Source organism: Musca vetustissima, unplaced genomic scaffold, assembly GCF_032173495.1.
Source record: "Musca vetustissima isolate MV318-11 ecotype Yass unplaced genomic scaffold, APGP_CSIRO_Mvet_v1 utg6459, whole genome shotgun sequence".
Lineage (NCBI taxonomy): Eukaryota > Metazoa > Arthropoda > Insecta > Diptera > Muscidae > Musca > Musca vetustissima.
Genome location: NW_026874306.1, coordinates 91113 through 113496, shown reverse-complemented (window position 1 = coordinate 113496; position 22384 = coordinate 91113). Strand labels below are relative to the sequence as shown.

The 22384-nt window shown below is 34.6% G+C and overlaps 3 protein-coding genes across 3 annotated transcripts; 1 reads left to right on the top strand and 2 right to left on the bottom strand.

Annotated features, from left to right (window-relative positions):
• Positions 1-3856, bottom strand: LOC133332415 (exocyst complex component 5). Its single transcript, XM_061540821.1, has 6 exons — positions 3816-3856; positions 2801-3747; positions 1501-2097; positions 1232-1424; positions 293-610; positions 1-99 (listed from the first exon to the last, which is right to left on the bottom strand). The coding sequence occupies exons 1-6, from the start codon at positions 3846-3848 to the stop codon at positions 1-3; spliced, it is 2187 nt and encodes a 728-aa protein (XP_061396805.1). The 5' UTR covers positions 3849-3856.
• Positions 3857-4884: 1028 nt separating this feature from the next.
• LOC133332510 (ADP-ribosylation factor-like protein 6-interacting protein 4) lies at positions 4885-5310 on the top strand. Its single transcript, XM_061540914.1, has one exon. It carries the CDS (start codon positions 4885-4887, stop codon positions 5308-5310), a length of 426 nt encoding a protein of 141 aa, XP_061396898.1.
• Positions 5311-20360: 15050 nt separating this feature from the next.
• Positions 20361-22076, bottom strand: LOC133332499 (uncharacterized). Its single transcript, XM_061540903.1, has one exon. It carries the CDS (start codon positions 22074-22076, stop codon positions 20361-20363), a length of 1716 nt encoding a protein of 571 aa, XP_061396887.1.
• Positions 22077-22384: the final 308 nt, after the last annotated feature.

Genomic DNA, 22384 nt, shown 5'->3' with positions numbered 1-22384 from the left:
TTATTCGATAATGCCCCTTAAGTTGTTTGTATTTTTTATGTCACGAAAATCAGCACGTAATTGAATGAATTGACGTACTACCGATTTGTCCAAATAGTTCTAAAAATAAATCAACGACAAAACAATGGAAAATCCCATTAATAACAAAATAATACAATGCCATGAGAGATTAGTAGTATAATGAGTAAGAAAGCGCGGAATATTAATTGATTAAGGCGGAGAAATATGGCAATGTAAATAATGATATTGTTTGTGTTAATTTGTTTTTGTATTTAAAATAACAGGAACTCACCAATGTTTCTCCCGTACACACTTCCAGTAAATTCTCCGGTTTTACCAACAATAAATTACACAAAGCGTGTAGTATGTCAAATAATTGTGTTACCAGTGGACTATCCAGTTCACGTATACACTTGCGATATTCGTTCACGTCACAAATGGCGCACATTGCACCCGCCGTATTAAATTGCATTGTCTGCAAATGATCGTAGATGACACGATGTAATCGAACACCGAATTCATTGAGTATTTGTTTTTGATTTTCACCATCGAGACATTTTTTAATTTGTTTAATGACGGGGTGAATGTTTTGAACGACATGCGAACAGGCCTGAAAAAAAAAACATACAAAATTAAAAAATCGTTATATATGGAAGTGTACATTTAATTATTCGAAATAATAGAATTGTGTTTGGGGTCCAAAACGACCCAATCTCACATGACTATTAAGGGGAGTACTAGGAGGATATATATTTTTATATTAAATTTGGCAATCCGAAAACCTCGAATAATAATTTTTGTGAAGCAACAGCAGACCTATAGGCGCGGATTTTTAAAATAATTTTTGTCAAGGACCAGCTGACCTATAGGCGTGGATTTTTAAAATAATTTTTGTCAAGGACCAGCTGACCTATAGGCGTGGATTTTTAAAATAATTTTTGTCAAGGACCAGCTGACCTATAGGCGTAGATTTTTAAAATAATTTTTGTCAAGGACCAGCTGAACTATAGGCGTGGATTTTTAAAATATTTTTTGTTAAGGACCAGCTGAACTATAGGCGTGTATTTTTAAAAAAAATTTTGTGAAGGACCACCTGAACTACAGGCGTGTATTTTTTAAATAAATTATGTCAAGGACCAGCTGAAATATAGGCGTGTATATTTAAAATAAATTTTGTCAAGGACCAGCTGAACTATAGGCGTCGATTTTTTATAAAAAAAATAATACTTACTGCTGATGTTATTGTATCAAATTCAAAATCCGGCTTATTGTAATCCGTTTTCTTTTGTTCATTGGTTAAATACAATTTAACCCAACCGATTACAGCATTCAATGTACGGTCTAAACCCTGATCAAGTTTAGTCTCAATTTGTTCCATCATTGTGCGTTTTTTGAAAATATATTCCGAATATTTGGGGGTATTACTAAATAAAATTAAAAAAAGTAAAATAATTTTTTATTATTGATTAATCATAAATAAATTGCAGTTATAATACTTACATTACACATGGTACCACCGATGTATTACACTGATCCTCCAACAAATGCACAATAATATTTGTTTTCTGGACAACATCGAAAAAATACAATTGCGGAAATTGTCTACCCGTATCGGCAATTGGTATAATATTTAAACCCAAACCCAAGGCATAAATGGCATGTTCATTCATCAAATACTTTAGAAGAATATCATTTAATTTTATGATATTACTGGGTAAATCCGATTCGGAGGAGAGAACACGACACCGTTTAAGTGAGGCATTTGCATCTTGTAACATTTTAATGGCCAATTCTTCGGACAGGAAAGTTTCACCACCATAATCCTCAACTTGAGCTATATTGATATTGGCTTTGGTACGTATCAACTCTTGCATATCACGTTTTAATTCCTGAAAACGTTCAGCGGGTTTTTTTTGATGATTTTTACTGGCATAGAATTTCTCCAACTCGGTGGCACATTTACGCGTAAGAAATTGTGATTCAATTTCCGCATAGCCTATTAAATGTTTTTGGAATATTTGCTGAGTCAATTTATTGAGTAAATCATCATCCATTGCTGACATGTAATGCTGAAGTTCGGTGGAGAGTTTGAGGGTGCTGAAATTTTAGAACAGAAAAGACAAATTATTTTTTATTAAGGGCTATCAGACCAAAAGGCGTAGATTTTTTAAATAATTGTTATTAAGAGATATCAGAACAATAGGCTGGATTTAGAAATAGCTTTTATTAACGACCATCAGATCCATAGGTGCGGATTTTTAAAGTAATTTTTATTAAGAGCCATCAGAGCCATAGGCGAAGAATTTTTAAATAATTTTTATTAAGGGCCATCAGAACCCTAGGCGGGAATTTTTAAATAATTTTTATTAAGGGCCATCAGAACCCTAGGCAGGGAATTTTTAAATAATTTTTATTAAGGGCCATCAGACCCATAGGCGTGGATTTTTTAAGTAATATTTATTTAGGGCCATCAGAACCCTAGGCGTGGATTTTTAAAGTAATTTTTATTAAGGGCCATCAAAACCCTAGGCGTGGATTAAAGTAATTTTTATTTAGGGCCATCAGAACCCTAGGCGTGGATTAAAGTAATTTTTATTTAGGGCCATCAGAACCCTAGGCGTGGATTTCTAAAGTAACTTTTATTAACGACCATCAGATCCATAGGCGCGGATTTTTAAAGAAATTTTTATTAAGGGCCATCAGAACCCTAGGCGTGGATTTTTTAAATAATTTTTATTAATGGCCATCCATAGGTCTTTATGGACATGGTTTTTTTTAAATAATTCATGTGCCCACTTACCGTGAATACAACTCATACAGCGTTTTCAAATATTTCTCCTCATCACGTTTATCATCCAACTTCGTCATGGCATATTGATGTAATTTCAATTGATATATATTCAGAATGAATTTCGACATCACCTGTTGGGGATTTGAGAATACCTTCTTGATAATTTCATAGTGATGTTTACACATTGGTACAATGCCAATGAAAATATCCTTGCCACCGTATGGAGTCATTTGACTCTGTTCAATATAGGCATCTATGCACTGAGCATAACCCTTAAACTGTGATAGGATCTGGGCTAATTTCTTCATTTTTTCAATATCTTCACTTTTTTGTGCCGTAGCAAATTCCTCGATGAGACGTCTCTCCACTTCATCATATTTCTTTTCAATTTTCCTCTTGGAATCGACAAATTTTTCTGGTGGCAAATCCTGTGCAATGGCATAGAGTTTTTGTATAACATCGGCTGCTTCATAGAGTCGTGTGGGATCCGTGAAGATATCATTTACAATTGGTCCGGAAATTAAAAATTCGGTCATGTAATTTAGTAGCGTTTGGGCTTCTACCGTACGGCTACGTGGTGTATTGACATTTTCCAATTGCTCGCCCAGATGTATTATTTTACCAGCCACAGAATTAATTTTCTCATCCAATTCCCAAAATACTCCGGAGGCCAGTTGATGGCGTTCCTGTAATTTTATTATATTCTTTGCATGGGCTTCCTGTTCCTGTTTCAGTGCCACCTCTAGACGTTCGCACTTGGCCTGTTGTCGTTCCTGCAGAATTTTCAAATCTTTAATGGTTTGTATGAATGTGTCATGCAATGCCGTGGGATTGAAATCTTTAATTCCAGCTCCGATGATGCCATCCAATTGTGATTGTTTGCCGCTGCTGTTGTCACATTCGTTATTTGTACGCCAGGTTAATCTTTCGACAAAGCCACTAACTTCAAAGGGTTCCTAGTGAAATGGGGAATGCCTCAATTAATTTGGTTATATCGAATGTGAATCTCATTGCCTCTACATACCTGTTCAAATTCTTCCATATATTGGGAAAGCATTTTCAATATTTATTTTGTATTTGTTTCAGAAAAGATTAGTAATTCTCTCAATTGATAGGCGTTTCGATAAGAAAAATATTGTGAAAAGCAGTGGCCAATAAAAAATTGGATAAAAGCAAAACTGCAATGTTACGAATGAAAGTTCAAAGTAAATTCAAAGTGTTTAGAATAAGAGCAAAACGGAATAAATAACAGCTGTTGGTGCTTCTTAAATGATGACGGAAATATGATGGCAACAGTGGGCACGAGTTATTGAATCGGGGGGATAAAATATATATTAAAAAATTATTACAATACTAACAAAAATATAATTTTTAGAACAAAATTTTTAAATATTTTATTTTTTAGATCTGCAGCCTCGATATGTTCTAAAACAGAGTAGTTAAAATTTTTACGAATTTGCCGTATTTTTACGAATTTTCCTTAATTTTTATTAAGACCGCTCATACCCATAGGCGTGGATTTTTTAAATAATTTTTATTAACGACCATCAGACCAATAGGCGTGGATTTTTTGAATAATTTTTATTGACGAACATCAGACCAATAGGCGTGATTTTTAAAAAAAAATTATTGACAAACATCAGACCAATAGGCGTGATTTTTAAAAACATTTTATGAATTTTTAGAATTTTTCGTATTATGTGTGTTCGGAGATCGGGAACAGAACGAATACGAAATATTAATCGATTAGTCAAATATCGATTTCACACCCCTATTTTGTAAGGAGAATAAAACAGCTGATTGGTTACCAAAACAACATCACAATATTGTCACTATGCCTCACACTCATTCGTAAACATTACCCATTTTGTTTCGATCTGGGTTCTTATCACACATTCTCATTTGTCAACGGCAATTCGTAGCATGTGGAACGTTTTCAATTAGATTGGTTCATTCGGCTCAAGGCTCACCAAGGAGGCTTCATTCAACGAGGTGATATCGAATTGGATTCGATAATAATTAGGATTATTTAAGTATTAAAATAATAATAATATATTTAAATATATATATTTATTTTCTATTTTTATTTCAGCATGGGAAAATCACATAAATCCGAGAAAAAATCCAAAAAACATAAGCACAAGGAACATAAGGAAAAGAAGAAATCCCATAAACACAAGAAGAAACATTCAAAGTCAAAGGAAGAGGAGAAAGGGGATAAGACAAAAGACTCCATGCCAGCAGCAGCAGTAGATGACCATGAAGAAGACTTTGCCATACCATTAGATTTAATGAATAGTAAATCACATGCTCCCGAAACCCCCGAGGAATATCAAAAGCGACAAAATAGAATTCGCCGGGAAGTAGATCCCAGTACCGGTAGGGTACGTTTAATTAAAGGAGATGGTGAGGTACTGGAGGAAATTGTAACCAAGGAACGACACAAGGCCATTAACCGGGAAGCAACACAGGGAGATGGAGCGTTTTTCCAAGAGAATACTCTTGGAAAATTAAAGTGATGGTGGAATAAAAAAGACATTTTTTATTGTTTTTATTTTTACTCTATCTAGTAAACGATTTTCTTTAATAATAATCATAATAATATATAATTTTAAAATACTATTTCATTTAAGTATGTATGTACATAGACGTTAAGGAATGATCTTATTTTATTTTAAAAATATATATGTATATGCTAAAATATAACGCAACAAAATATGTTTTCTTCTTCTCATATAGATATAATATAATAATTACGGAACTTCAGATAAGTTCAACTAGGTATATAAAAATAAGTTTAAATATAATTTTTGTTTTGAATACAAGAATATAAACATGTTAGTTCGGGGTGACTTAGGTAAGAGAAGGGAGGGAGAGGTGTTCGAAGGTAAAAGTCATTTAGAACATTTGATAGAAAAATGTTGTTGCACCATCCTGCCATGTCGGATCTTCGCTAACCTTGGCACGACACATGGGACAGGTTTGTTCACGCTTAAACCATGTATTAACACAATCATCACAGAAAATATGACTACACTCCAATACAACGGGAGTTGTATAGGCATCATGACAAATGGGGCAAACAGTACCGGCCGCATCCAGTTCATCTTTGGTTGGCTTGCGATCGTAATCCTAAAAAAAAAGAATTTAGTTTTAGAATAAAATTAAAATAAAATTTGAAATTCAAAACTATTTACCATATTGCGTATGAAATTAACCAAAGCCTTTTTCAACGATTTACCACGCTCAACAAATTCAAAGCCTTTAGCACCCAAATAGAATGAGGAGAACAGTATACCGGATATCTGAAATTGGGGGATTATTATTACAAATTGAAACCTTTTGTTTTTGGGGGAAAAAATACTTACAATTTCCAAACCTGTATACGATTCAAATAAATATGTTAACCATTGTCTCATTGGAACCAATGCTCTATAAAATTGTGATACATATTCTATTAGAGCATATAGGCGAGCCTGAAAGTATATAAATATAATTGAATGAGAAAATTAAAACAAATTTTATAGACCCTAAGGCGTGGATCTTTTAAACAATTTTTATAGCCTCTTGATAGACCCTAAGGTGTGGATTTTTTAAACAATTTTTATAGCCTCTTGATAGACCCTAAGGCGTGGATTTTTTAAACAATTTTTTTAGAGCCTCTTGATAGACCCTAAGGCGTGGATTTTTTAAACAATTTTTATAGCCTCTTGATAGGCCCTAAGGCGTGGATTTTTTAAACTATTTTTATAGCCTCTTGATAGACCCTAAGGCGTGGATTTTTTAAACTATTTTTATAGCCTCTTGATAGACCCTAAGGCGTGGATTTTTTAAACTATTTTTATAGCATCTTGATAGACCCTAAGGCGTGGATTTTTTTATAGCCTCTTGATAGACCATAAGGCGTGGATTTTTTAAACAATTTTTTTATAGCCTCTTGATAGACCCTAAGGCGTGGATTTTTTAAACAATTTTTTTATAGCCTCTTGATAGACCCTAAGGCGTGGATTTTTAAACAATTTTTTATAGCCTCTTGATAGACCCTAAGGCGTGGATTTTTTAAACAATTTTTTTATAGCCTCTTGATAGACCCTAAGGCGTGGATTTTTTAAACAATTTTTTATAGCCTCTTGATAGACCCTAAGGCGTGGATTTTTTAAACAATTTTTTATAGCCTCTTGATAGACCCTAAGGCGTGGATTTTTTAAACAATTTTTTATAGCCTCTTGATAGACCCTAAGGCGTGGATTTTTTAAACAATTTTTTTATAGCCTCTTGATAGACCCTAAGGCGTGGATTTTTTAAACAATTTTTTTATAGCCTCTTGATAGACCCTAAGGCGTGGATTTTTAAACAATTTTTTTATAGCCTCTTGATAGATCCTAAGGCGTGGATTTTTTAAACAATTTTTTTAGAGCCTCTTGATAGACCCTAAGGCGTGGATTTTTTAAACAATTTTTTTAGAGCCTCTTGATAGACCCTAAGGCGTGGATTTTTTAAACAATTTTTTTAGAGCCTCTTGATAGACCCTAAGGCGTGGATTTTTTAAACAATTTTTTTAGAGCCTCTTGATAGACCCTAAGGCGTGGATTAATTCCGTCGATCAACTTCGTCTGTCAGGAAGAGGTCCTTAAGATAACTATCAATCAGCAACCATTTATCCTCACTGATAATTCCAACGGGGACGTCGGGGTCAGCCCGATCCATGACTGATATAAGACTCAAAAGCAGATCACACTTTCCAAAATTAAAATAAAAAAATTACTTTTTCTACTAGATTCCTGAATGTCATGGAACAGAACAATGATGCTATTATAACCTAATTTCATCATAAATACATATTTTTGTAATGTAAATTATTAATTTTCACAAACGCACACACGAATGATCATTACGACGTGTTTTGTTCTTCTTGTTTTTCTTCTTTTACTCACCCTCGATTTATGACGTATTACACGGGCAGGCAACATTGTGACAAATATCTTCACCAATTGTGTCAACAACTTCAATATCAAATCATTAACAGCTATATAGTAGAGCAGAACACCCAATGAGATCGATGGTGGATTAATCAGTAGACCAAATGGATCCGGTGTTGATGGAGCCAACAGGAAACGGTATGTTACGATACACACCACCAGAATTGTATCGCGTGTCAGATCAGTATAGGACTTTTGATTGACTTTGGCTATTTGCTCCTTCAGCGATTTGTTGACTTGAAACATGACCGCTTGCAACACGATCAAATCGAGAATACCCAATAAATGATCATAAATGAACTTGACCAACAGTATGCATATGAAAAGCAAATAGCGGACGAAGTGCGGAAAATTTTTATCAGTCATTTCATCCATTTCGATTGTGGGTGCATTGCTGCATTGGTTCGTCGCTCGTCGTTGTCACCTTTGTTCAGGTCGTCGTCGTCCGTTACCGCTCGACAATAATGTTGTCCGTTATTACTACAGTCGTCACTATATACTACTATTATTACTACAAATTGTTTGTTTGTACACTTTTTTGCCACTTTTGTTCCAATTTGCTTGTGGTGCTATACCCTATATCAATGCCTGATAACGAGAGAATATCTGATAAAGCAGGAATTTAAAGCGAACTAGCAAATATTTACGAATGAAGTGGTGTAATGGACATCGTCTGAGACAGCCGATTGTTAAGAAAGGAAGGGAATGAGAGATCAGTAGTCTTGTGTCGTTCGTGAACGACCTAGTTCAATTGAACGAGTCAGTCCACTGAACGAGTGAACGACATCGTTCAATGTTGATTATTGTCGTTCACTGAACGATTCTCTTTACAAAACGCCGTCACTGAACGACTTTGCTCAATGAACGTCGTCGGTCACTGAACAACATTAAATTTTACTCTGCACCTTCTGTTTTGTTCACAGGTGCACCGACTTTGACAAACTGAACGACGGTAATCAAGAAAAATTTCATAGAAAATCTGTTAAATTGAAATAAGGTACGTGTAATAAAATGAACAATCCGGTCTTATTTCATGAAATGCGGAGCTCAAAAGGCGAAATGCAAATACTGCAGTAGCTAGGTATAGTCAGTATATAAATTTAAGCAACATTTAAAAGCAAAGCAATGTGCTGCCTTACGTATTGAACTGAGTGATCATTTGAACGATATAAGGCAACTGAACGAGGTGAACGACCTAGTTCACTTCTAAAAAATTACCTAGTTCGTTCGATCACTGAACTGAACGAGATTGCCCAAGACTAGAGATCAGACAATTGAACTCAATTTAATTTGTTCAAGTGAACGATTCTCTGAAATGAGCGACGGAACTAGACAAAGAATTAATATTAACAATATATTTAAATTTAACGCAACTTCATTGTATAAATGTCAAAAAATCTTCAAAGAGGGGATTAACCAGGAGAAAAGTTCTTGATAGATCATAAGGCGTGGATTAATTCCGTCGATCAACTTCGTCTGTCAGGAAGAGGTCCTTAAGATAACTATCAACCAGCAACCATTTATCCTCACTGATAATTCCATCGGGGTCAGCCCGATCCATGACTGATATAAGACTCAAAAGCAGATCACACTTTCCAAAAATAAAATAAAAAAAAATTACTTTTTCTACTAGATTCCTGAATGTCATGGAACAGAACAATGATGCTATTATAACCTAATTTCATCATAAATACATATTTTTGTAATGTAAATTATTAATTTTCACAAACGCACACACGAATGATCATTACGACGTGTTTTGTTCTTCTTGTTATTCTTCTTTTACTCACCCTCGATTTATGACGTATTACACGGGCAGGCAACATTGTGACAAATATCTTCACCAATTGTGTCAACAACTTCAATATCAAATCATTAACAGCTATATAGTAGAGCAGAACACCCAATGAGATCGATTTTGCAAGGACATTTGTACCACCCAACGGATTCGATGTTGGATCTGCAGCAGGTATATCAACAACATCTTCAATATGTTTTGAGGCAATTCCAGGTGCGAATGTTACATCCATTAGACCACCACCACTATCCGCCTTATTGTGAGCTGCAGACGAAGTGAATGACAAATCAAAAGATAGCTTCTCCCCCGGTGGATTAATCAGTAGACCGAATGGATCCGGTGTTGATGGGGCCAACAGGAAACGGTATGTAACGATACACACCACCAGTATTGTATCGCGTGTCAGAGTAGCGTATGACTTTTGATTGACTTTGGCTATTTGCTCCTTCAGCGATTTGTTGACTTGAAACATGACCGCTTGCAACACGATCAAATCGAGAATACCCAATAAATGATCATGAATGAACTTGACCAACAGTATGCATATGAAAGGCAAATAGCGGACGAAGTGCGAAACAATTTTAACAATCATTTCACCCATGGCATTTGTATCGGGATCATCCATTTCGATTGTGGGTGCATTGCTGCCAGCCAGGGAGGCCTGCCGCTGCGGCGGCAAACGTCCATTATTTCCTGAGCCGCCACTGCCACCGTTACCAGTAGCCCCATTACTTTGTCGCCGACTACCGGCTGTTTCTAGGGGATCGCCTGTTACAGGCGATGTACTACCCGTTGGCGATGAAGTGCTATCCGCCACACTTCTATCATCCAAACGAGAACTTTGTCGTGACAGCCTTAGTCCTGAGGTACTGGTAGATTGTGTTTCAACGCCGCCGCCGATGCCACCTCCCAAATCTACTTGACTATTTCGTTGATGCTGATGGTGATTCGGTATTTCATGATCTAGGGAATTTGAATTTAGCAAAAAATGAAAATGTTCTTCAGGTGTGGGATTATCGTTTGTAGGCAAAGTATTATAGCGGAAATTACCCGAAGCTGAAGGCGTAAATAAGGCCCTTAGAACATCTGTTCGCGGTGTAACGGGTGATGCCAATACATCGTATAGATTTTCACGCCACGATCTGGGTTGTGAGTCATTTACAGTCATCGGCAGTCGAGGATCTCGTCCCGCCGCCGCCGACGTCGAGGATGAGGAGTGTTGACGATGAAATTGATGCCTAGCATCGCGTAACATTGTAAACAGATTGCGCAATCGTTGCCTTTCATCCAAGTGTGGATTATTGCCCTCCATCCCACTAATAGCACCACCAGCTGCGCTTTCAACTGGCGAACTACTGCTGTTATTCAAATCCATATTAATACGCGTCGGTGCATGACTACTTTCCCTGCGAATCGACAAATGTAATTGCCTTTGTTGACTTGTACTTGGACCCATGTCCTGTTCGATGTTAATAGTGGTGTCATCCGTTCCATGGCCATGTGATTGATCCAGAAGCATTGCCATTTCATCATCTGCCCTTGCAGCTGAATTGTAAACACTGCTGCTGCTGCGAGTCGAGTTGTTTGTGTTGTTATTACTCATGATGGTACATTGGTTCGTCGCTCGTCGTTGTCACCTTTGTTCAGGTCGCCGTCGTCCGTTATCGCTCGACAATAAAGTTGTCCGTTATTACTACAGTCGTCACTATATACTACTATTATTACTACAATTTGTTTGTTTGTACACTTTTTTGCCACTTTTGTTCCAATTTTCTTGTGGTGCTATACCCTATATCAATGCCATTTTAGAAGACGATTGACTTCGACCACTTTCTTCTATGTTCTTTTATTTTTTAGAATGCATGATAACGAGAGAACATCTGATAAAGAAACTCAAAGCAAACTGGCAAATATTTACGAATGAAGTGGTATAATGGACATTGCCTGAGACAGCCGATTGTTAAGAAAGGAACTAGGCAAAGAATTAATATTAACAATATATTTAAATTTAACGCAACTTCATTGTATAAATGTCAAAAAAATTTCAAAGAGGGGATTAACCAGGAGAAAAGTTCGGCTTAAGTCTAGTTTAGGGCCCCCTCCCGGATTGTTTTGAAATTTTTACCACATGTAGTCCTTGGGGCCCTGATTACAGCAGTATACTTTTTTTCTTGCGGAAATCGGTATTTCCGGAGATATGGGCCTCCAAATTTCCGTTGGGACCCTTGTATTTTCACGTAATTTTTTAAAATTCACTAAGGCAATATGGGTATCATTTTAAAGCATTTGAAGCCCTGATTACAAAAATATATTATTCGTATTAAATAAGTCCATACTTTCTGAGATATAGGTCTCAAAATTTCGGTAAGTACCTTCCATGTTGTTATTGTGTAATATTGGTCATGTATTAAGAGTAAAGGAATGGTGATACAATGTTTATTAACATAAAATTCTGTCGCGTAGCCGGTGTTGCTATCTGTCCATAGGAGAAAGTCTTAAATTCCCGGCCGAAGGCCGGCTACCCACAAAAACTATTCTAATTAAAAGGAGATTCTGTCGCGTAGCCGGTATTGGCATCTGTCCATAGGAGAAAGTCTTAAATCCCCGGCCGAAGGCCGGCTACCCACAAACACTATTCTAATTAAAAGGAGATTCTGTCGCGTAGCCGGTGTTGGCATTTGTCCATAGGAGAAAGTCTTAAATCCCCGGCCGAAGGCCGGCTACCCCCAAAAACTATTCTAATTAAAAGGATATTCTGTCGCGTAGCCGGTATTGGAGAAAGCCGGTCCATAGGAGAAAATCTTAAATCCCCGGCCGAAGGCCGGCTACCCACAAACACTATTCTAATTAAAAGGAGATTCTGTCGCGTAGCCGGTGTTGGCATCTGTCCATAGGAAAAAGTCTTAAATCCCCGGCCGAAGGCCGGCTACCCACAAACGCTATTCTAATTAAAAGGGGATTCTGTCGCGTAGCCGGTGTTGCCATCTGTCCATAGGACCTATATCTCAGGAAGTATGGACTTATTTGATATATATATATATATTATATTTTTGTAATCAGGGCTTCAAATGCTTTAAAATAATACCCATATTGCCTTAGTGAATTTTAAAAAATTACGAGAAAATTCAAGGGTCCCAACGGAACTTTGGAGGCCTATATCTCCGGAAATACCGATTTCCGCAAGAAAAAAAGTATACTGCTGTAATCAGGGCCCCAAGGACTACATGTGGTAAAAATTTCAAAACGATCCGGGAGGGGGCCCTAAACTAGACTTGTTCCAAAAGTTCTAATTTACATTTTCTAAATGACATTTTTGAAGAATGTCGACTTACCACTTTCTTCCGATGAGAGCTCAACGCACGTTTAGACTATAAATTTTACCGTAATAATATGCAGTATAGTACATTTACATTATACGGGATTTCGTTAACTCAGCGGGTTTAAATTGTCAATTTCATTAGATATATGTCAAATAAATTCTCATAATTCAGAAGTAATGCAAAGTTTCATTAAATTAGAAACTAATTCCTTATATATTTTTAGGCAAGTTCCAGATAGAAGGCAATGTATTGATGCAGGAAGCTTAAATGTTCCCGAGGAATATACCAAATTAGTTTTTCTTTTATTGATCATTTTATTTTTAATATTAAATGCAATACAAATAATTTTGTTCATCCTTCGTTTGTTGTTTATTTTGGCGCAAATCAAATGTTTTCTTGAATCAGCAGTTTATTTGCTAAATCTTACTAAATGTTGTCTGTTTACTTTTCTCAGTATTATCGCAAAAGAGAGTAAAAAAGGCTTACTCTCTGAACTAGAACTTACTGAATTAATGTTACTGGAAAAGTAACTAGACACACCTATTGTGGAGAGAAAAACATATGTTTTTATTTTGATAGATCACCTTAGGTTCGTTCGTTTACTTTCCCAGTAACATTTAGTCAGTAAGAATTTGCAGAGAGTAAAAAAAAAATCGTTCTCAAGAGAAAAAAATTGCAAAAAGTAAACAAACAACATCCAGTAAAAAGTTTGTATCTACACAGCTGATTAAAACAACAAAAAATTTGGCGCAAGCAAAAGATCAGAATTTTTGTTAGAAAAATTGATAACAAGCGGAAAATTGAAGCTGTTTATAAATTCTTGCGTTTAATTCATCCTTTTATTGTTTAATAATACAATACATAAAATAAAATTCACAAAACAATCAATTTGCTTGAGAACATGTTTGTTGTTTATTAACAAAACATAACAAAAGAGCTGATTAAATATCAGCTGATGGTACAAGAAAATTCTCACTGAGTAAATTTTTCCTTGCCAGAATTTGCGAATACTCAGTAACACAACTGTCAAATCTGCTCTCTCATTTCACTCTCTTTTACTGGAATTTTGGGTAAACGAACAACATTTTGTCATAATTTCTAAAAATTTTTGTTATTTCAATTTTGTCTTGTAAATGGCAGTGATCATTTGAATGTAATTTTAAAGTGACTATTTATACTCTTTCGAGTCGAGCTTAATGACCTATGTTTTGAAAAGGAAAGCCAGGAGAATAACCTACGTACCCACCATTATGCGAAGCGTTTCGCCTGCTTTTATTTTACCCTGATGCGAAACTTGCATATGCGAATTAAATTAAAATTTGTCAAGGTTCGACAATTGTCTTCATTCTAGAATCAGCCCTTTTCAAAGCAGATTTTTGTTGTAGCGATGGATTAATTATCGACCCAGAGTGAAGACAATTGTCGATTGTGGTCGATACTATATAATTTTGTGTCTAAGTTTTCATACGATTAAGTCCAAATTGAAAGCATTTTGACAGGAAGGGTGGAATCATCTGACCTTATCAGGCCATGAAGAATAGAGAATATTGCAAAAATTAAACGAACAATATCCAATAAAAAAGATGTATCGATACAGCTAAAAATGCATCATCTTTATTATAAAAATAAATAACAAGGGAAAATATGTTATTTGTGTTATCTATTTTCATTTGTACATGCTTGTCCTTGTCCATTTTTACAAAATCAAAAAAAGTTTATCAACATTAAAGTTGTTGGTAAAGAAATGTTTACAAATTATAACAAAACAGGTGATCAAATGTCAACTGATGTTACTAGACAATTTTTACTGGATAAATTATCTAAGTAAGAATTTTGCGTAAAAGAACAACATCCAGTAAAAATTTGTACAAATTATTGAGTAAACGAACATGCCTAACGTTGGACAATAAGTACAGCTGACTACAGTAAAACTGGCACTCTTATTTCGCTCTCTTTTATTGAACTTTGGAGTATATAGACAACATGCAGTAACATTTGATATACAGCCTTATTCTGGATGTCAATTCCATGTGAATTTACTCGCTCTTCCCCTTCGACTTATTCTGAACAACATCTTCCTGTGAATTTTTTCGCATTCTCGCTTTCGCCTTATTCTGAATGAAGTTCGAAAGCGAAAAAATCCGCTTTGGGGAAAAATTAGGTATTCTGAATTACAGGGAGTAGGAAATTTTGTGCGAAATTTTTCGCTAATAAATTTGACTACAAAAACATAAGTAATAACTATTTTTATTAAAAATATTTACATAATACTTATTCTATGACGATTTAGAATATTATAAATGATAGTAAACACACTTTTAACTGGAAAACAACCAATAAAATGTCATTGGAAATCCTATTGATAACGATGCTTGCTGAACCAAGTATTGCCAAGGAATATATGAAGGCAACAAGGAATGTTTATTTTGGGTGAGGATCTGTCTCTCAAGAAAAAAATTTTAAAAATTATGGAAACACCAAATTTGCCTTATGAGCCGCTTAACAGTGAAAAACTTAAATAAAAATTACGAAAGAACAAAAAAATATATATTTTTTTTAAATTATCGTAATCATAACATAACAGGCCAATTTAAGAATCTGGGGAAATAAATATCGAAATTTAATAAAAAGGCACACAATTATGTAGTGAAATAATAAACTGAATTAATTAATTCAATCGCATATTTCTTTCCATTATTCGTTGTGTTTTTGCCATCATAATTGTTCTTTTATTTATAATCTTGTTGTAGTTGTTGCACCAAATTGCATCAAAACAATGAACAGCTGTTTCACATGCCATATTGTAGGTTGCCATATTTTTAAACTTTAATTTATTTTCTTTTAATTACAAAGCTATTATACAGCGGATTATTGATATTTCACATTTGTATTGTTATAAAGTTTAAATAACAATAAAAAGTAAACATTTTTAATAAAAAAAATCAATAAATAAAATATTGAAAAATATTACACAATTAAATTACAATAGGGCAACACATATTGCAACTTAAATTACAATATGGCCACAGTCGTTAGAACTTAAATTACAATATGGCAACACAAATCTTTTTTTCAACCACCATTTTCGAAAACTCGAATCTGCATCTCGCATTTTTTGCGTCTCCCTATGCATTCAGAATAAGGCGAGAATGTGAAAGCGAAATTTTTTTTGCATGCGAGATATCTCCCAACGAATATTCAGAATAAGGCTAATAAATTGGCAACTTTGCACATCAAATTCAAGTAGAAATTACACACTTTGACGGTTAATCGAAACATCAACTGCGCTAAATGGGCTACCTATTTATTGTGCCATGATACTGAGAAACATAACAGTTAAATCTGCTCTCTCAATTCACTCTCTTTTACAGGACTTTTACGAAAACGAATAACATCCAGTAATAATTTGTGCAAATTATCGAATATGTCACTCTTACAAACCGAATAACAAAATAAATCTACCCTCCATCATATGCAAGTGGATTTAATGAAAACTCCCATAGAAACCATTAAGCTCCTTCGAATTTCCATATACTTTTTCGAACAACTTAGCAACTAAATTTTCAAATAAATTGTATTTACGCTCAGGCATGATTCAGAATCTTCTCTATCTTTAAAAGTTTTATTTATAGCCAAAAACAAACAAATCGAAGATAATCAAGGTCAAGCAATTTTGACAACAACAAAATATATATTTTATTGTTTTTTTGCAAAACATTGCAAAATTAGAGATAATAATTTTTTGTTAGCACAAGCATGAATTAATTGAAATAGGCATAAATTATTACCATGAGCTTGAATTTGAACTATGAATATTTTGGAAAATGAAGAAAGCAACAAATTACAAAAAAACGAATGATGACAAGTGGTCATAATGATGGACTGGCTGGCAACACCTTCCGATGTCCTTTTCATAGTAAATATTTTGTCTGTTGGACCGGCCATTCATAGTCCTTATCACCCGTTGCCATGAAAACGGATCACGCACACACACATGCATGTACAGGTGTATATACATTTTACACGTGCACTTTTATTTGAAAAATGAAAACAAAACTATAGATCAACCACAATAAAATGTGCTGAAAATGTAAACATTCATATGTACATATGCACACATACACACACACATAATATCAACAACAACAACAAAAGGACATCCACCTAAAAAAGCACCCCCCTGTTTAATTGTGGCTAAAACGCATTTGAATAAAGGTAATGCATTTTAGTTGTAACCAAGTTGTCCTGGCGTTTGCATAAAAAGAGTGTAAACCTATTACCAAAAAATAAATAAAATGTTCTAAACCAGTTAAAACCAAGTTTACCAGAATTAAAAAAATAAAACACACAAAACAAAGAAATATTCTTTGAAATAAAAATGAACAAATTTATTTGGTGCGTAAATAAAATGTATAATATTTTTACTTAATTCTAGCTTAATAATAATGGTGTAACTCATAAAAATAATATTTATAATAATAATAATTATTAAAATAATCATTGTTTAATCACTTAATCATCACCTATACATATGCATTGCGTACATACACATATGTAAATCGTTATTTGGGGGAGTGGTTTTTTTTTTAGCGGAGGGGAGCTATTTGTTTGGTTAAAAGTATCATGTAATGTCGTTCCGACCATTTACACACATTTACATGTAATCAACAACAAAAATAAAAAATGCAAAAATAAACAAAAAACAATCAAAACAAATATCAAATATATCAGTCTATATAATTCTCTCTCTGTGTGTGTTTGATATTGCTCGCATTGATATACTCTCTGTCTCTCACTCTTTCTCTTTAAAAATATATTATATTTTCACTACTCTCTTCTCTCACGGAAATAGTCTTTCATTTGATCTTATATACTGTCAGAGAAAAAACTTAAACATTTTTGTGTAAATTTACACCGATAATGTTTTATGGAAATAGTCATTTATTTGACATACATTTAAAGGAGATGACAACTTAAACCATTCAATTCAAAAATATATCATCCCATAATTTTAAACGAAATCACGAAATATCAAAAGTTGGAATTTAAAAAATGTTCCATTTACATTAGATCTTTTTGCCTCTATGAGGATTTATTTGGCAAATATGTAATGAAATTGACAATATAAATTTAGTGGATTTAATAAATCCAGTGAAATGTAAACGTACTATTACTGTATTCAACATTAACCTGGTGTTTTCATTTATTTTTTTTTAAAAATTTGGGAGAGTAAATACGATTTTTTTTACTTTTCCAGAGAGAATTTAAAAATGTAAAAATTTGCAGAGAGTTTTCTTTTTTTTTAAGTTTAATAATACAAAAACAAAAAAAAATCACAAAACTTTTTGCTTGAGAGCAAATTTGGTGATTGTTTACAAAACATAATAAAACAGCTGATTAAATATCAGCTCATGGTACAGGAATATTTTTACTGAGTAAACTTTTCCTTGTAAGAATTTGCAAATACTTAGTAACACAACTGTCACATCTGCTCTCTTAATTCTTTTACTGGACTTTTGGATAAACGAATTACATTTGTAAAAATGTGTACAAATTATTGATTAAAGAAACTAATCAAAGCATGAACTCAATTGTCATCGGCTGTCTTGTCGCTTGTTAAAACGGATTTTTATGAGGATTTATTCACATATATGCAAAGGAAACAGATGTTTTGTTTGTGTGGCAAATGAAAAAAAAATTCTGATAGAATGTTGCCAACTATTTGAAATATTATAAGGAAAATGTTGAAATTAATGGTCGAACAAAAAATCAAATGATTATATGTTTGATAAATAAAAGTAAAAGATGTATGTATAGTACCAATTTTGACAGACATAAATAATGTCGTATGACAGCACATATGACATTAAGGGCTCGTGTAACAACAAATTTAATAAAGTCAAGCGAATAATCAGCTGTTTAAAGTCTTATGTCTTTGTTTACGTTTTTATAATGGAAGTCAATTCACGAAATTCATGACACAATGAATAGGTAGTCCATTTAGCACAGCTGATGTCTTGATTAACTGTCAAAGTAGGTAATTTCTACTTGAATTCGATGTGCAGTGTTGCCAACCATTTGAAATATTATATGGACAAATTTGACAGATAATCGAGACAAAAACAAAGGTTTTTGTTTTGATACATCACCTTATTATTACATCATGGATTTTATCTAGTAATGTTTCCCATGGTTGGCAACATTAGACGTCGAATTCAATTAGAAATCGGATAGCCAGCTGGGCTAAATGGAGTGTCTATTTCTTAAAATAATATAAAGTTGACAGTCAGCGGTTTTTTGTTTACGTATATGAACACATTTCAATGGTTTGACAATTTATGTGTCAATTTTTCAATCGATATTTTCACAACTCTAATAGGAATTGCTCTTTATTAGGTAAAAAATTCATAAAAATATGTTGTTTTCAATTATAATAAGAGTACATATACATTGTACTGAATTTCGTAAACCCAGTGGGTTTAAATTGCGTATATGTCAAATAAATCCTCATAAAGTATTTATATTAAATTTTCAATATTTTAACTGTTGTCATATTTATGTTACTGGACTATTTTCAATTTTAACTTATCTTTAAGTATTTATTATCTCGAGCAAATCGAGTGGATTTAATTTCGTATGGTAAATGGAGTTAATAGTACTTTTACATTGTACAGGATTTATTTTAGATCTAAATTGTCAATTCCATTACAAATATGTGAATTAAACCCTCATGGAGGAGGCAAAAGTTTTAATCTACAAGCCGTTTAAAAAAAAAGTGGCGCTTTTTTCCTCTATTTTCTATTACTTAAATTTGACAATGAGCTTTACGTTTAAATATAATAATTTTCCGATAAATCTAAATTTGTTTGTCATTTACTTAACATATATGTCAAATAAATGGTATTTCCGTTAAACGTTCGATAGGGATGCTATGTTTCAGAAAAATCTATTTTTTGATTCTCCATTTACAAATTTGAGAAGTTTTTCAGGTTTTTGAGTACTAAAATGAAGAGTATAGAACACGGATTGCTCAATAATTTCAAAGTCAACATGATTCGAAAATTTGTTTATGGGGAATTGGCAAGACTTTGTTTCATAATTTTATCGGAGGATACAATTTTCGAACTATGTTTGTTCCAGAACCTGCAGAATGTAAAATTTTACTGATATCAAAAAAAAAATTAGTAGATTCTTGTCAGCACGGAAACAGACTGATATTTAGTTTTTAACACAGTAAAACGATTAAAATTTTATATAAATTAGCAGATTAAAATGACATTAATAGGCATGAAATTTAAATCCTACATGCCGAGTAAGAGCATCCGTTCGTCTATATCTTCCTTATACTTATTCTAGCGAGCAAATACACACAAATTTTACGTTACATTACCAAGAAGTAGAAGAGTGGCTTTCGTTTATGTGTTTTTCTGCTTGCAACAACAACTTCGAAACCTAAACCAATTGAAAATATTTCAATGTAACGCTGTGGAGAGGTGAGCCGCCGTAGCAGCTTTTGGTGTCGTCTTACGACGTCTCTGAAGAAAACTTTTAACCGATTCCAATGGCAATTGAAAATGATAATATGCACAATAGGGCAATGGATCCCAATAGGCAAACAGAGCTTCACGTTTATCTAACGCAACTGTGTCCGATGACCATTGGGCGCCAAAATATGCCAACGAAGATGCAGCGCCCGACGTTTCATCTTCTTCTGTCGGGGATGTGTTGAAATTCAATGGTCTCATATGAACACATTTCATGGTGCGACACAAGATCTGAGCATGTGAACGATTATGACAGATATAGGGTAGTGAAACACCCAAACGAATGCCCAGCGGTAAAAATTGTCCCGTCGATTGGCATTTAATGAGACGGAAACTAATGTGACAATTGATGGGTCGTTGGAAACGAACCTTACCAAAGAAAGTCCTCAGCCAGTTGTCAATGAGCTGGGTATCGCTGGCTGTGACTGGTATCAGATTTTTGGTATCACTATCAACGCGACAACTTACATTGGCAGCCACTTGGCTGGATTTAATTGTGGTACAGGTGACATAATGTTCGCCGGGTACATCGCGTACCACCAGCCACTTTTGACGTTCGTTGATTTCATGGGAGAAACGTAGATCACGCAGTTGGCGTGGTAGCATGTATTTAAATCTCTCCAATACACCTTGCATGCCCACAGCCAAGAGAATGTGGCGGAATTGACTAATGAAACCTTCTTCATATAACTCCCACAGTTCATGGGCCGCTGATAGAGCTACATAGGGTGGTACAGCAATATTCTGTGAGGCACATCTCTGATAGAACTGCAAGCAATCGTCGAGTATGAGGGTTTCCTGGACACCGGTCATAAATGTTGCACAACCCAACAATTCCAAATGCGGCTTGGCCACAGCATCATAGTACGCCGGACTTGTGGCACATACCGGAATATAAACTGAGGGTTTCTCCCTGCGTACGATATGACACAGGGCTGTAATGTAGCTGTCGATATTTTGCGGAGTCGGTTTGGGTACAGTGTAGAATTTGTCAACGGCTGCTGAGAAGCGGGCCAGACCGAAATGTCCCTCAAATTCAAAGACCACAACTCGCGCTCCGGATGAAGAATAGAAATTCCTAGCCAAATGTAGAGTTTGTATTGTACTGCCACAGCTAATGAGTACGGTACGCTTCGGTACCCCAGCTCCTTGCGAGACGCCTTGTGCAGCAGTGCCATTATCGAAGTTGAAAATCCATTTGAAGAATTCCACAGGTATTCTTATGATTTTCCAAAATATCCACAACACAGCGGAGAGCCAAAAACTGGGAGCCGCAATGGACAAGGGTATGTAGAGTAGATAGCGCAGCAATAGAAGAACTAAGTTCATAAGCAGGTTCGGCCAGAACCATAGGATCTTTTGGAAACGTGTTGCTATTGTTTGTGGACCGGTGGCGTTGGAGGCGGATCGTTGTGTTTGCTGCTGCTGTTGTTGTTGCGGTAGTAGTTTTTGATTGATGCCGGTATTTGAACGACTTAATAGGGTGGGCGATTGTATGGCCACACTATCTTCATCTTCGTCATTGGATTCCTCTTGACTGGGATCCTCGGGTATCAAGTCCAATGAGTTGATGCGTCGAAATTTTGATCGTGCATAACGTAGCTGACGGGCGTAATCTTGTTTTGATTGGAAATCTTGTGTCATTTTGTGTAGGTGTTTCTTATTGTGTGTTTATTAAATGTGGGAACTTTTTGGTAACTGTTTTTCTTTTTTTAACTAAAATATAGATTTTTTTAAATTTTCGTTTCTTAAATCTAATTGGTTTTCAAAATTATTTTTCTTATTAGTATTTTCATTTAATTTCAGAGAATCGTTTTCATTTAGTCTCGATATTCACTAATCCGTATTATCACTCGCGCTTTATTCGTTTCGTCAGATCTTTTGTACGGTTCGCGTTCGATTGATTGCCATTTGCTCCGAAATCTAAGTACAAAAATTATTATCATCATCTC

What these genes read in the sequence shown, in the direction of transcription:
- LOC133332499 (XM_061540903.1), bottom strand. Translation starts at nt 22,076, where the DNA reads ATGACACAAGATTTCCAATCAAAACAAGATTACGCCCGTCAGCTACGT.
- LOC133332510 (XM_061540914.1), top strand. Translation starts at nt 4,885, where the DNA reads ATGGGAAAATCACATAAATCCGAGAAAAAATCCAAAAAACATAAGCAC.
- LOC133332415 (XM_061540821.1), bottom strand. Translation starts at nt 3,848, where the DNA reads ATGCTTTCCCAATATATGGAAGAATTTGAACAG. An exon ending in ATATGGAAGAATTTGAACAG is followed by an intron (nt 3,748 to 3,815) that starts GTATGTAGAGGC and finishes CCATTTCACTAG; the next exon opens with GAACCCTTTGAAGTTAGTGG. An exon ending in TCGGTGGTACCATGTGTAAT is followed by an intron (nt 1,425 to 1,500) that starts GTAAGTATTATA and finishes AATTTTATTTAG; the next exon opens with TAATACCCCCAAATATTCGG.